General features: G+C 32.5%; 2 protein-coding genes across 4 annotated transcripts; one reads left to right on the forward strand and one right to left on the reverse strand.

The window, feature by feature from the left end:
- Positions 1 to 1,463: 1,463 nt before the first annotated feature.
- Positions 1,464 to 16,475, reverse strand: LOC105254028 (max-like protein X). 3 transcript variants are annotated; one of them, XM_020028348.2, is made up of 5 exons: positions 16,084 to 16,475; positions 14,882 to 15,034; positions 14,379 to 14,758; positions 14,185 to 14,298; positions 1,464 to 1,859 (listed from the first exon to the last, which is right to left on the reverse strand). In XM_020028348.2, exons 1-5 carry the CDS (start codon positions 16,118 to 16,120, stop codon positions 1,812 to 1,814), a joined length of 732 nt encoding a protein of 243 aa, XP_019883907.1. In that variant the 5' UTR covers positions 16,121 to 16,475; the 3' UTR covers positions 1,464 to 1,811. The 3 variants fall into 3 exon arrangements, with proteins under 3 accessions (XP_019883907.1, XP_019883906.1, XP_011260777.1); XM_020028347.2 differs by lacking the exon at positions 1,464 to 1,859 and adding an exon at positions 13,590 to 14,094 and having other exon boundaries at positions 16,084 to 16,452; XM_011262475.3 differs by lacking the exon at positions 1,464 to 1,859 and adding an exon at positions 13,590 to 14,094 and having other exon boundaries at positions 14,882 to 15,031; positions 16,084 to 16,444.
- On the forward strand, positions 4,362 to 12,896 carry LOC109610186 (short transient receptor potential channel 5-like). Its single transcript, XM_025412315.1, is given in 5 exon segments — positions 4,362 to 4,709; positions 4,947 to 5,198; positions 5,290 to 5,405; positions 12,444 to 12,470; positions 12,472 to 12,896. Coding segments are annotated over 5 exon segments (945 nt in total). The 5' UTR covers positions 4,362 to 4,420; the 3' UTR covers positions 12,733 to 12,896.
- Positions 16,476 to 16,523: the final 48 nt, after the last annotated feature.

Consider the following 16,523-nt stretch of genomic DNA (forward strand, 5'->3'; position numbering starts at 1 on the left):
TTGAAAATATTTCCCAACAGCTTGCAAATACATTCTTTAACACAGATTGTTACGTCAACTTGGACAATTTATTATTCTGTATCAAAAGCAAAATGAAACAAATTGTAGCAGGAGGGGAGAAACGAAGAGAGCGAAAAGCGATGTAAAGTCTAGTTATCTCGAATCTTCAACTCGTGAAGAAACACGTACCCCCCGTGGAATGTTTCCTCGATCGGTGTGTTCTTTCCTCTCTTTAGGGTTCCAGAAAAGCGGTCAAACTGTCGTTTGACTTTGAGACCGAAATGCCGAAGCGGCACGAAGAAGGAGAGGAGAAGAGAAGAGGGAACCCGATGAAGAGAGACAAAGAGAGAGCAGAACGTAGAGAAAGAAACTGGGTGTCCTCGTATATCTCTGGCCATATTTCAGGCCGTCTTTTTACAAGACAATGGTTTCAACCGAGACCTGATAAAATTATTCAAATGATCCGCCCAACTGTAAATTCCATATGGGAATCTCTTTGGCTCTTTGCGAGTCCTTTTACTACTGTACTTGCGTGTCTTGACGAGATTACCGATACCCATTCGTTTAATAAACGCCTTGTGTGCTATGCCAGTGTAATATTTACAATGTAAGAGAATTCGAAAAGGAATTCTTTTACAACCATCTCTTGTTGATAATTAAATTTACTCTCGAAAGGCTTTAATGAAGAACTTATTATCAATATTAACTTAATTAATTACTTATTTAAACTTAATTAAAATTTAAAAAATTTTAATTATAAATTGTAAAAATAACAAGATAAATTTATTGAGCTTAGGGGATTTGTTCGATTCATCATTAATTCGAGAATATTCTGGATGCAGATTTCCGTTATTTTACTTACATATCTTTTTAAATATTTTTTGTAAAATTCACGGAAACAAACAATAAACAAATATTTAATCGAACGTAAAATCTAGACGAGTCACGCGAAACATTAAGGACGACAGCTGCCGATTGTCATGAAACGAGGGCTTTTTACTGAACATATATCACGAGGCATTATTGTCGCGTTTGGCTTGTGGATATGTATGAATAACTCCCGGGGGTCTGTCGAAAAGCCAAAATATCAGTGAATATTGTGACTGGTATCGCCGACAACAATAGTGCTGGTCCATTGTTAGGATCCGCCTCTGTAAACGCACCGCAGATGGGCGACAAACATCGTCGTCCCATTCTTCCGACAAAAAGGGACACGATCAAAAAAAAAAGAAGAGAAGAGCCGCGATAGTCTTCCGAAAATCGAGCCTCCTTTTCGCCGCGGGAAAAAAGGAATTTTTGCAAAAGTCTAAAAATTGCTGAGTCAATCATTTTGTCGTAATTTTTTCCTTTTCTAGGTAGATCGCTATTTCCGTTCTATTATGACGCAAGCAGCAGAATGGAAAGTGGTTTCTTAGAGTTCAACTATATATTTTATATTTGTGCAATTTTTTTCTTTTTAATTTATGTTTCAAATTTCTCCTATCGATATATTACGTTAATGTTGATCAATAATCAATAATTTTTCAGGGTATGAGCGCGCTTCATATCGCCGTCAATGAGAGAAACACAGCGATGGTCGAGTATTTATTGTCTCACCCGGATATCGATCCGACCGACACGCATCTGCACGCGATCAGGGATAATCAAATGAGGATTACCGTGTTAATATTGAACAGGCTGAATGAATTGACACCGGGCCTCGAGTACGCCGGTGTCACTCATAGTCCCGATTTCCCGGACGATACAACACCTCTCGCAGTCGCGGCTCAATACGGGCACTTCGAGATGATTGATATGCTCAGATTCCGACGTCACATTCTACAGAAACCGCACCCGCCAAGTTGCAATTGCGAGGAAATCTGCAAGTATGATCACCGTTTCCACACAGAAAAAAGGGACATTCTTGTTTTATATTTAATTTTAACATAATATTTAGTTTTAACATGGAAATGAAATTATATCGCGTTAATTAAAGAAAAATATAATTGCTTGAATAATTGCTTACTCGAATGAAGCCACTTTATATAGTTTAATTAAGAAAAATATATTCTTATGATTTAAAATTTAATTTTCTTGAATGGAAAAGAAACAATGTTAGATAGAAAACATTTTTAAATCAAAGATTATAATTTTCTTAAAGTAGAATTAAATAATTATATATTCTTGAGGTGACAATTACAATATTAAAATAAGACTATAATATTGTTAAGATTTAAAATTATTAAATTCCTCGAAAAAGATTATAAATTGTTGCGTATATACGAAACAATGAACGCGTTAGTTTAAATATATAAGTTTTGATTTGACACTTGTTTTTTTTTCTGTGCAGAAAAAGAAACTTATTGTTAGCTTAGAAAATTTATTTACGTATAATTAATTCATGAAGAATTATCGAGTAATTGAATAATTTATATATTCCATATTTATTTTTATTCTCTTCACTATCGCAGACCGGAAAGAGAGAGGAGTGACATCCTGACCATAGAGAAAATGAGATTATTCATGTATAGTGCGGTATCAAATCCGGTATATATTTGCCAAACTGAGGAAGATCCGATCTTACGAGCTTTCGAATTGTCTGCTGAACTCAGCAGGGAAGCTTCATTCGATAGAGAATTTTACCCTGATTACAAAGCCTTATCCAGTGTGAGTTAAAATATTGTTATTCATTTATTGGATTATTTATTTTATTATTTATTTATTTCTTATATGATAAGGTATATTATTAATCCATAAATAATAACAATAATGATAAAAACAAATTTGTTCACATTAATATATTTTAATATCTGCGAGGTATATCGAGAGACACTGGGTTTATGCCCTACGGTAAATTAATAGCCTCGTTTTGCGATAAAGGAAGTGTCCCATTTTGCGACGGATTTGATCGGATACGCTCGTACGGCCGAAGAAGTCGAGTGTGTATTAAAGCAAATCGCCGGTTTCGGACGTAGTTCAACTTTTATATATCCAAGACTCTTGCTGGCTTTAGATTACAAACAAAAGAGCTTCATAGCTCATCCGAATGTACAACAGGTATGATGATCGAAACTCAACCAAATTATACTATGGAATCTTGATTGAGAGAATATTGCTGTAAATTAGAAAAAAATTAAAAATTCCTAAATAGAATGGAACAATTTAAAACTCATTTTACCCAAATATTTTATGATTTTAATAATTTTTCTACATCAATTTATATATGCATGGGGAATTTATACAAGAAAGCTTAGTAAAATTTGTATTATCTGTCAAAAAAATTAATTGATCGTTTGATGAGAATGATGAATATACTCTCTTCCTCTTTCTCTCTCTCTTTATGAAAAGTTTCCACAGATAATGAAAAAAATTTTATTATAAAATCATATCTCTTTTCAGATTGTTGAGAGTAAATGGATTGGCACCTGGCACGAATGGAAGGTCAGAAGCACGTGGTTAAAGTGTCTGTCAGTGATCCCACAGCTCATCATCTTACCGATCGTGGCGTTCATCGTGTTGTTCGCGCCAAACTCGAAACGAGCCAAGTTTTACGAAATTCCGGTCAACAAGTTTCTCTCTTCCGTAGCGAATTACTTGATATTCCTCACATTCGTATTTCTGCAATCGTCTAGCGACAAAACCGAACAGCTTCGTGGACCACCCGATACCGGTGCACGTCTAATTTATCCTCTTCCCTCCTTTCTCGCATCATTAAAATTAAATCTTATAATAGATTGCATATTATACATGATGTCATCAAGTCAATGTAATGTCAAATTCTTATACGAATTGTTTAAATTATTATTAAACAGCAATTTAATTTAAGATATTATACTATTTTGACACTCATTTATATAAGAATATTTAATATTATCCAATGTTCCATTTAGATAATTTCAAAATCATCTAGATAAAGATAAAACAAGATAAACATATCTCACATTTAATAGTATTATTTTTATCAAAGATAAAAATAATATACATTTGTACAAAAATAAAAAATGAAACAATTACTTCATTTAATAATCTAAGTATTAAATCTAAATATCTAATTATCTAAATATTTTAATTATATATAACAGAAAACACTGGATATTATGTTAATGCGATGACGTTACGTATAGTGTGTATACATTTTTACAATCAAATATTTAAGTTAATTATCTTGTTTCAGGATACGAATGGATTCTTGCTATCTACGTGATATCGTACACAGTTGCATTGATTCGACTCTGCATTGTGGATGGTCCAGTTAGATGCTTCAGGACACGTACAAATTGGTAAGAGATAAAGGGATTGCTGTTCAATTAATATCATGATAACAATCCCTCAAACTTCAAAAATTCAAGTTTCATAAATTTATATAGTCTAATTAAAATATATACATTTTTTTCCGGTCGCGTATATAATTCTTGCTGTATAATGCAGGTACGAGCTAGTTATGCTCGTGCTGTTCATTCTGACGTTTCTCTTCTGGATAGTTGCTGCGTTGGACGTTAGAATGAACGGTCAACGTGATTTAGAAAGAAAATACTGGCACAAATACGATCCGACATTGATAGCGGAGGGGATCTTTTGTCTGGCGACGATCATGGCGTTCTTTAAACTGTTGTTCATCTGTCAATTGGATTACCATCTCGGACCTCTACAGCTTTCTCTGGTCAAAATGATTAGGGACGTCGGCCATTTTGTCGCGATATTCGGAATTATCGTTATAGCCTTCACAATCGGTAAGATACATAGTGTGTGTTGAATCGTGTAAAAATTTTTTTTTAATTGGCAAACAATCTGAAATGTTTCATTTAATAATATATGCACATTTAGAAATTCATTAGCTTTTTAAAATAAGAGAATTAGTTGAAAATATTCTACAAATCCGCAAAATTCGAGAAAACTTTTCGCATGATTTAATAATTTTTTTCCTGTCATCCGATGTCTTTTACGGATTTTGACATCTTTTCTCTAAGGATTGTGTCATCTTTATCAATACTATAACGGAATGGTACAGACCGACGATGAGTCAAAATTGAAGACGGAGCAGGAGAATTCCTTCGTCGATTTCAAGTCCACCCTGAAGACTCTCTTCTGGGCTGTTTTCTGCATGAGTCCAGTGGAAAGCGCCGACGTGATCATCGAGAATCTTCCGGGTGAGAGGGAATCGGAGACGATAATTAATCAACATAACTTTACCGAATTTATCGGTTACCTCGCTTTCGCCAGTGAGTATCTTAGGCTGTTTCGTTGGTCGATGGTCCGCACAAAAAAAAATCATTTTTCCAATATAAATTATTTTAATATTTTATTCGTCAGGTTTTCAGTTCATTTCCGTGATAGTTGTTTTAAATATGCTAATCGCTTGTATGGCGAATACCTTCACCAGAGTGACAGATAACGTTAACGTGGAGTGGATCTTTGGCCGAACTGAAGTAAGAAAATTTTTGAACGCTTTCGTCTTCGGTGAATTTTTCATCTTCGAGCTTAAAAGTGAAAAATAGATAAAATAGAGAGGAAATCAAAATGACAAATCGCCGATAAGGAGAAGACATTTACAAATGTCAACGTCACGTGAGCGAATATCGTTCCATTTTTTTTCAGGCTTACGTCGATTTTATGCTTACGACGACACTTCCACCACCGTTTTGCATCTTCTCGATATTCACGGGGCTGCGACCGGTGATCGAATTTATAAAAATAGTGTTTAAGCCACCGCCTGGCAAACGAGCACGATGGGACTTTGTAAATTGTTGCTATATAGTTAGTATGCCGTTATTCAGAACTTCAATATTGATCTAACGCATCGTGTTATTAAACCAAATATCAATTATCACAGTATTTGTAACACGAAGAGCGGAAGCACGTACATTTCATATCGTGAAATTTTTTATTTATTTTTTTCTCGTAGCATTTTTATCTTGAAAAATTTTTAAATATCTAAAAGTGAAGGATCATCTAAGATCGATAAGGAAAAGCGGATATATGCTTTTATTTATCTGTATTTTAATGTTTCACTGTAGGAGGATCTGGAAGAGAAGAAAGATGAGCGATTCGCACAAGTTATGGCACAATTAGTGCAACGCTATCTCCGTCAATACGAAAGGACAGTAGAAGAAACGGATGTGCAAAAGCTAAGGAAAGAATTAGTAGAATTCAGTAATATTCTAAAGGAGGCTCTTAGTCCATCTTAAATGTTTCGGCGCAATTCTGCGATCGATTATTAATTTTTTAATTTTTTATATTGACAAAAACTTAATGTCTGTAATAAAAAAAGAGTAGTATTTATCTTTTAGAAAATAAGAAATATTTTACCAGATTATATTTCTTCTTTCTATCTCTCTTACGACAATTTGTCCTATGTGAATTGATAAATGGATTGTAATAACCAAGGAAATATCGCTGCATATTTAAAGAATTATAGGAGTTTAATAAATTGAAAAATAGGCGACTTTTTAACATTGTATGAAATTTTTATTTAGATAAATAGACAAATAATGTTCTGCGAAAAGAGAATATTTAATAGTAAAATCAAGATAAAAAAATTGAAACAAAGAAAATAATGGCATTCTAAATAATCGTACGCGGATGATTAAGATTAACACCATTATCGTTTTATTGTTTCAGTATCTTTCTGCTATTTTAGTGTTTTTTCTTAATTTTATTACTCAAAATACATATTTTTTTTAATTATAAAATTATTTTTCAATTTATTTAAAAACATTTGAGTATCCTATTTTTCGATTTGCTTATAATCCTTTAACCAGATATTCAAATCGAGCATTAAAGGATCATGTCTCTTTAAGATGTCATTTCGAGGAAAAAGAAGAAATAAGTATACGTGAACGTTGTATATGAAAGTAATTTCCTATGGAAAAATTGTTAATTTAATGCGACTCTCGGTACTGGATACCGAAGATTGTCGTTCTTGACGATCGAGGAAAAGGAGGTCGCGCAACCATCAACGTAACAAATCGAGCTCCACGATTCGTGAATTATTTCCAGGGAACTTTTCCCCTGACTTAAATAATAACCGCGGGTCGAAAGGAAACGGTTTTTTATACCGGGAACGTGCGTACATCCGTGTCACATCTTCGTAATCTCGTTACGGTTTCGCCGCGTATCCCGACAGCCATCGTTAATAATTTGCGAGCGCAATGCGATTTATACGCTTCGTGCGTGGAACACAACTAACGAAGCATATTATTTCTCCCATGCATATATGTACGGGTTTGCGTATAATCCACTGATACAACTGTTAATAAACGCAATTGTTCAACAATTTGTGAAATTTGTTTTAACTCTATTTGCGTAATCTTTTTTTTTGTTTCTTCTATTTTTCATGTTTTAAAATTTATTTATGAATCTTAGCATGATGCTCCAAAATACTGAATATTTATCTCTTTTTTCCTGTTTCAAATGTGTAAAATCTCACTCTCGAAATCTATTTTCTAACATAACGTAATAACCTTTATATACTATGTAATAATTTTCCACTCTTTTATTGCCCCTGATTTTCGATTATGTAACTAAACCCCAATCTCGACCTTCTTATGTACTCTCTGGAGACACATTTGATTGGAAGATACATTTAATTTCATCCTCGAGAAATTCAATTCTACCGAGGAGAGACATCACGTGGTAAAAGCACAGACCAAAAATTGTGATAAAAAGGAGGAGAATCTACTCCATTAAACGAGTAATAGGTAATATTCGTCGACAAAGAACCATCGTGAAAGATAAACAGGACCGCAGTATCGCTTGCACAACGAAATTATCGCGAGGAAATGGAAGCAGCATGTTTCGGGAATATAACTCTATTTAATCTGCAATAATAAATATAACATTAATTAATAATAAATATGGATTATTCCGTTCATATGTACGTTTAAATAATTAAAGTATTTTATTTTTCATATATATTATTGACTCACATTCGTTACTCTAAAATACGCAAATAATATTTTAAGAGTAAAATCGTTCTCGCAGATCATTATACTTCAATATCAATCATTTTCAGATAGTTAAAAAAATTAATTCTAATCTCGTTAATAAAATTAAGTATGTTAAAAAAATGATAGAAGATGATTTTCTTTATTTTCAACCTTTCACATTCAAATTTTTATCCTATTTAAAAAACATTATAATATGTATAATCCAATAAAAACATTAGGTAAAATAAATAAATTAATTAAATTTTAATAATTTAATACACTAACACGAAATAAACAGCATGAGAGACTCTAAATATGCGAACAGAAAAACAATGATAATTGATTTATTCTTAACATATTTTAAGAAAAATATGCAGACTAAATATAATTAGTTTTTACGTCGGGAGTGAAAAGATTAAATCCTTAGATTTCCATTATATTATGTAGGGTGGAATGAGAAGAGGACCGCGAGTGGGAGAAGAGTAGCAGAGGAGCTCTCTGGAGGATGCGCATTACGATGGACCGCTCACTGTGACAGTTTGCACGCGACTCTCACGCTGTAAACAGTGATGTAACGGAAGGGAGAAGAGGCTTCTCCCTTCCCATCTGTCAAAAGAAAAAAAAATCTTTTTCCTTTCTTTTCGATTCGCGGTGATTCATCATCGACTCCAATAATGGAATGATCCCTGTCAAGCTGAATTATTTTCAATTTAACGTCTATCGAGATTTTCTAATTATTTCCAGTATCAAACACCATTTCGCAATTTATACATGCAATGGGTGTGAGAAAAAGACAGCGAGTTTTTAAAGAGAAGATCGATTTACCCGGCTACAGTGATAAAATCGTGCGATAAAATAAAGTGACTATTGAGACGATTTTGAAAATAATTATCGGATTCTTATTCCGATATCACGAATGCGACGAATCTAGATATCTGGACGTGAATTATTCAACATCGAGTCGGTTGTTATAAAAATACATCGCTGTATCCGCATAGAGAGCAGAGAGATGCCGGATCAGTGCGACGATGAAACGCTTTGAAATATCGAGGGACGAAGGAGAACGATAGCATTCAATTTTCCGCGGGGTGAACGAGAGCGAGGCGAAGCTCGATGATGCGCATAAATCGGATATTCTGTGTCCACGGACCGTACTAAAAGGGGATGAAGAAGAAACGCGCGCGCAAGAATCCTCCAATATCATAATAACGTAGGTGAGAGAAAAATTATAGGAAGGAAACTCTATTTCTATTTTATATATGTGAAAGTAATTTTGCTCGCGGATAAGAATTATATCAAGAGCTGTCTGTTCTTTAAAAAGTTATTTAAACATCTTATTTTATTCGAAAAATTAAAGCAAATCCATTTAATATATTTTCCGATAAATATATTAAGTGTAAAGCTATTATTACGATATTGCGTTCCGCATAGCAATTTTTCCTAGTACTATCCTCGATCAATCTTCATGAGATATAACTCGGATTAAATATGCGGTGATCGTATGTATGATCCCATAACTCCATGAAAATAACATGAAAGATAAAAAAAGACATCTAAACATGTCTATTAATTGATTTATATCTAACATTTATTATGTGTGACATTTGTATTTTAAAAATATCTCATGTACTTCTTTATTTTTTTTTTAAATAATATCTCTTCTATACTTATTTAATGTGTCATAACCCGAACGTTTTAAGATAACATCGATAATTAGAGGGAATTGTTAGGGAGTGGCAACCTATATGTTTCTAAAAGAGCAATTTAAATCTGAAAATCGAAAAAGAAGAACATAATATAAATAATATGAACTCATTATTGTTTATATCATCAAACATCGTATAGAATTTTAAACAATAAGATTCCAACAAGAGGAAGTTATATATTAAAGGAAAGATCATTATGCTATCTCTTTCTCTCTCTCTCTCTCTCTCTCTCTCTCTCTCTCTCTCTCTCTCTCTCTCTCTCTCTCTCTCTCTCTCTTAGGCTGCGTTCCAAAATTCACTGCCAGTACTGAAAATCTACGTCTAGTGTACGTCACGTAAATTATAGATTTTCAGTACTGGCAGTGAATTTTGGAACACAGCCTTAGTGTATAATATTATATGCATAAATTATTTTTTTTTAGCAAAGTAAAATATCATTGCCTTTATATATAAATTATTATATCCGTATAAATAAAATTACATATAAATTATTATATGTATTATTATACGTATTATAAATATAAGAACATAAATCTTACGAATAGAAAAAAATAAAAGCATTTAAAAATGCTTTTATTTTTTTGAAGATTTTTTGAATGAAAATTCACATAAGAGGATAACGAGTTAATAGTATAATGTCTCCTGCATAAAAAATTTTGCTTGTCATGGCGTAATAAGGATATTGATTTTTTTTGCAATCTTCGAAAAAAAGCCTTATCAAGGATGCAAGGCAAGTTTTATTTATAATTTAGTATCATTTTTTAAAGTATAAAATAGTATTATTTTGTTATCAAAGTCATAATTATAATAAAAATTTTTAAAAATTAAAAAAAAATTTATCTAAAAAACTCTCATATATACTCTTCGACAAAAAGATAGCACATGTAGAACAAAAAAATAACATATATAGAAAATATATAACAGAGATTATATAAACAATATAATATTAAGGAATTTTGATTGCAAAATATTTTTCAAAAATCTTTTCTATTATAACATTATTATAGAATCATTAAACAATTTTCTTTTTCACTAATTTCACGTCGCTTAAAAATCGCGCTCTATTTATCATTATCGTTATCGAATTAGAGAGAGAGAGAGAGAGAGAGAGGCATGTTTATTGATGTCGAAATGTCGTCATTTCCCATCCTCCGGTTCTATGGCCCTTCGTTAATTTTACGCAAATGATCGCGGATAATGGTACGAGATACGCGCCAACGAATTTGTAATCAGATAAATCAAATAAAGCGGTAGGAAGCGTGTCATCGCGATGTAACGATAAATGCTCGTCACGATGTTTGAGAGAAATGGTACAGGGCGTGCAAATAAAACCGATAACATTTCGTACCTACCAACCGAGATCCGCCTTTTGTGTGAGATGTAATCATCCTTATATATTTTCCGATATCGATATTTTCGAAAAATGAGCTAGAAAAGAAGACGCAAAATTAAAAAATTAACCGAATGTTGTATCACAAAAACTGTCGAAAGACATACATTCTTCACGATATAATTTAAAAATAATTCCCTAAAAAAAAGAAAGTAGAAAAGAAAAAAAAGGAAAAAAAAGATATATAAATCATGTCCCGCTCTTCATTTTCTAGCTTTGCCTCAATTCCGAAAGTCTTTGCGCTTCATTATGAACAGTTCGTCTTGCAATTTGCAAATTCCTCGCATAGTTCACCTTCATATTTTTATATAACAGCGTCTCTTTTCATTTGCCTAGAGTTTTTTGACCCTTATCGTCCGCGCCCCCATCCATCGTAAAATTTTCTGAGCGTCGAGGCTGATGATGTCGTTCTCGGCAAGCATCTAATATTCATAAGGAAATACGATCTTCTTACGCATATCGCGGCAGTTATTCTAGTACTGTATTCCACTAATGCTGCATCCAAGATTACTACGTTCTTTTTCGCCTAACGAGATGCTTTTATAGGTAGATTCTTTTCTTAAGACACCTTTTATACCTCTCTGTCCTCACACGAAGAGATCTAGTTTTTTATTGGTCTTACTTTGATAGGAAGAGAGAATATCTTCAGGAAGTCTAGGTAGAATTCGCGAGTAAACATACAAATAATCGCTCAATCGAGCGAAGATCTCGCTATGTTATAAGATATGTATGAGATGTCTTATAAGATATCTCGCTATGTTATAAGATATCTCATGCGTGTAAAATAAAGAAAAGAGCAAGAGAGAGAGAGAGAGAACGCGAACGCTATACGGATTGAATCAGAATTTATTATCAATAAACAATAAAATCGATAAATAGTAAAAAAAAGAATGTTGGAAAATAGCACGTAATAGCGAAATTAATTAAGTTCCTCAATTAGTTTTAATTAATTTTTACGCAGTATATTTGATATCACGAAAAACGTAGCGTCGCATTACGATTCACGTGCAACGAAATAATTAACGTTCTACGAAAACCATCTTTTAAATTCCTGAATTTTTTAACAAGATTATGAAATATCATCTTAAAAGAAATTAATTACGAGCCCTATTCTTTCATTCTCATCATCAAGTAAGTTATTGAATACGTAGCGAATAAAAAAATGATTTTGATTTGATAGTAATCGTACGAAAAAATTAGTAATTCCTTACTTTAGCGACTGATATAAAAACAGAATATTTTTCTACAATAACAAATTTCCAAATAATTTATTATAGTTGAATCAATGATCTGATTAGCTCCAGATCTGGATTTCATCTCTATGCACTTTTAATTATAAATTCTAAATCGAGGTAACTCAATGAATCTTTTCCGTTTATATATGGTTACACAAGTCGGTCAAATTTACTAAAAAAAATAAAATTTGTTGAATTTCTGTTACAGAATTTAACTGTCTTAAATCTGCGCGACATATAAAATGGATGACAACGTTTCCATCTTTCTGGTTGTCATTCTCGCGATCAGCGGTTTAACAATGCTGACCGCGCTGCTCGCCTGCTACGCTTGCATCTTTCGCGATTTGTGCTGTCGGCCGGGAGGCAGATCCAAGAGACGACGTCAACGGAGCCTCCAACAAGAGATCGATAATCCCAATAGAACTACATTAAACACGATACCATTGAATGATATCACACAGGGAGAAAGTATGCCCACGGAATCAGAAAAGATTTAAAGGGAAGGTTGCACAAAATTTAAGAGCGCTCTCTTAGCAATAATTGCAATCGTAAAAGCAATGTAAAGTTTCAAGCCATGAAAGATGGAGACGATAATATTGACTGATGATAATATTCAGAAAGAGAGATATATATATGTGTATGAATACTTCTAATGAATCTCTTGTATTTTTAAAATATTAATTAAAATCCATATATATGTATATAGGAGTTAGGGAATAATATTAGATATATACATGAAGTTCGGCTACGCATTCATTCGTTCATTGTAAATATATATTATAAATCTGTTATATACATATATATATAATCAGATATACATACATACGTACACACATATATACATCATATGCCATTTATTTATCACAAAATGTATGCAATAAAAGATCTAATAAAAATGTTCAACGGTATGGTCATTGATAACAATTCTGTATCGTATCTGTATATTTACATCCATTAAACTGTATATAAAATAAATTTTTATTTTTATTTTTCCCATGCATATTATATATTTGTAACGTATGCAATATATGCACATCTCTTTTTTGTAGTAACTTTGTGTATGATTGGTCTACAGATCTCATCATACAGAAAGTATTATTCTAGAATTCCTATCACTACTAAATTATAAAATTTTGATTATCCGTACAAACTAAGAGAGATATCTGTTAGTGGATCTATTTCACAAAAGACTTAAAAAAAGAAAAAAAAAAGATATTAAACACAAAATGATATAAATTATATAAATCAATGTGTTCCAAAATTAATCATTTTCTATTACTTAATCATTTTCTATTACTTATAAATTGTGAATCACCTTGTATATATAATAAAAAAATCAACAAGTTTTTATATAAATTAAAAACTTCTCGAATAATTGATTTTATTACGTAATAAATCTGTTTAAAAAGATCAAATGCTCATTGGGTGCAATTAAGAGATCACATTTTGAAGCCTTTTTAACAAGATGTATGGAATATAAAATCCAGATTTATATATTAACTAGTCAAAAAATTGCATTGATGCAGAGAATGTAATGGAAAAACAACCAATATCTCTCATTCACTTTTAGTACTAATTAAAATTTTAGTATTAGAAATTTAGTAATAATTCGAATGTTTTAATTTCGCTTATATTGTTTATCGAGCATTCACTATCACTAATCAAATAGAAAAACAAAGACACGTGTATATTTGATTTCAAAATCTTGAAATTTCTAGACATATATTCTCAATAGATATACGAAACTAATGAATTCTTCGAAGAGATTGTGCAATGTGTATCTTTCTTGAAGATACATTTGACTAGTTAATCTGACTGTTGAGTTGCTGCAGTACAGAAAGTACCACTTCGCGTAGAGTCTAAGAAAATAATGAGAATGCATTTATCAACTTTCTCATATCTCAGAGAAATATGTCAAATGCAAAATAAATATAAGAAATATAATTTACCTGAGGTTTACAATGCTCCTCCAACCAACTGAACACACATGCAGATAATTCCGCAAAGTTAGCTACAGAAACGTTATTAAACGTTTGGAAAAGGCGATCCATTATTGCCTGAAACTGCAACACACAGAATACACATTATGTAGAACAGATGATCAATTATTGCAATTTAGAAAGACAAAAATAGATAATATTACCACTTGAAATTTCATCTCGTCCGAAATACGCATCTCCGCGTGTCCCGGTTGCGTTTGATGCGCTTTGACAATCTGTTCATAATTAGCTTGCATAATGCGTAATGCAACAACTTCCTTTCTTAATGCATTACGTTCTTCTTCCTGTTTCTTCTTCTGTTGCAGTAAAAACTGTATGTAATCAATGGATTTTTGAAGCACCGTAGCCTTGGAAATCTTATAACCTGATGAATCTGTGTGCTGACAAGTGGGAACCAAATCTTGAAGAGAGTCATAACCCTTCTTGATAGCATCTCGTCTCTTCTGCTCAGCTTGCGTATGAGCTTCCCTCCTGCGTTCTTTGTAGCTTATGGTGGAATTTTTGTTATCGCTGTCTTCATCCTCTGAACATTACATTAATTTAATTAATTTTATTTACATTATCTTAATTAATTTTCTATTGATCAGCCTGTCATTAAACATTCTTAATCGATATGAAAAAAATATCAAGTTTCAAAATCATTTACCTGTATTATGAGCGGATGAAGACGGAGTGTTCACTGATCCTGTGCTACCACATCGGGAGAATGTATATTTTTCTGTAGGGCTGGATGGCTCCAGTTTCATGTCACTATCCGATCCAATATTACCACTGCTAGAACGCATAGTCAAACTAGCTGCTTCCAGAAAATAACAAAAATGCACAATATATAATTTTAAATGGATTTTAAATATTTTAACATGGTTTTATTCAAACATATTATACAATACTTTACAAAAGAAAAGTGACAAAGTTGCAAAATTTAAAAATGTTAGAAGTAAAATTTACAAATTTTAAACAAATGAATCAAATATAAATCCAAATGGATGTAGAATCAATGGAGAGTAGATGGAGATACATATCGGAAAGATTTACATTACTTTAGAGATTTATCTGCCTAAGTTAGAACGATATCAGCAATAGCTTATCAGTACTTTAACAAATATCCGCAGATAATGATGTCGCGGTTACAAAATCAAATTTGTTCAATGATAATAATATGCGTCATTAAAAATTAAGTTTTTATTTTCATCTTGCAGCACCTTACACTCTCCAAATTTTATTCTTTTTTCTTTTTCTTTATATCTTCTATATATCTGTCTCATTTTAGATTTGTTTTTTTATATATTCTTTATATTATTATTAAAATCTTTCTTGCTTTTCTTCTTTATCTAAAGAAAAATCATTTATTTTTTACATTCTGAATACACAGAAAATGATATTCTAGCAAAAAAGCAGACCTTTAATTTAGACGGAAGGATAAATTGATGCAAACTTTTTCAACAGATATGTTTACATGTGTAATTTACCATTGACAATTCACGCAAACACGAATCTGCCAAAACAATCACATGATCGGTTGCGTAGGTTTTCAGACGCGCACGAAGGAACTAGGTGGGGTGTCCCCTCTGGAAATAATTGCATTCGCAAAACACAATACGTTGCATGGAGCGAAAATTCGTTGAACGCGTTACGAGTGCTATAATTGACAAGATTATAATTATCTCGACACGTTCACAACGATTCGTTCGAGGCAATTCGAGCGCAGCCATTGCTTCCAAGTGTAGAGTGTAAGGTAGAGAGTGTAAGGTAGTGCAGTTGTAACAAATACAACTCTTGGAAAATCGCGTGGGAGAGTGGCCATAAAGATATGACACCTTTCGTTGTCGTTTTTTTTCTCATACTCACAGTTTTCGTATCCATCTTTATGCAATGAATCCGCCATTGTGCGTCTGTAGATGGTTTATTTTACACCGAAAGAACGGGGAATCGAAACGCGCACGCTTTGAAGAACGATTACGGCTCTGATAATGCGATCTCGGGTAGATTGAATCAAAATATTCGGACATCGGATTAGATTTATTCGCGTATATTTAAGAAGAAAAATATCAAGGCAAATGTCGAACCACCATCCGAGTTTTCCAGCCAATCACGACTCCACACACAATTTGAACGTATTTTTCACGTAATTATATACTTTTGCTTGGCCTTCGCCATCTTTGACGGAGATACAATAGAACTCCCTCTATTCTGTCTCTCTCGTTATTCTTGACTCTCCGCTATTTTGAATCAGCTGTGCGCTGCACGCAATACGTCACTACTACGTCACTACTACGTAATCACATGGT

The sequence above is a fragment of the Camponotus floridanus genome, unplaced genomic scaffold (assembly GCF_003227725.1).
Source record: "Camponotus floridanus strain SB8 unplaced genomic scaffold, Cflo_v7.5 scaffold5, whole genome shotgun sequence".
NCBI classification, from domain to species: Eukaryota; Metazoa; Arthropoda; class Insecta; order Hymenoptera; family Formicidae; genus Camponotus; species Camponotus floridanus.

Excerpts from the sequence above, each read along its gene's own strand:
- LOC105254028 (XM_020028347.2), bottom strand. The coding sequence starts at position 16,120 with ATGGCGGATTCATTGCATAAAGATGGATACGAAAACT. Across the intron at positions 14,759-14,881 it reads TTCATCCGCTCATAATACAG|AGGATGAAGACAGCGATAAC; the intron begins GTAAATGATTTT and ends TGTAATGTTCAG. Across the intron at positions 14,299-14,378 it reads ACGAGATGAAATTTCAAGTG|TTTCAGGCAATAATGGATCG; the intron begins GTAATATTATCT and ends TGTGTGTTGCAG.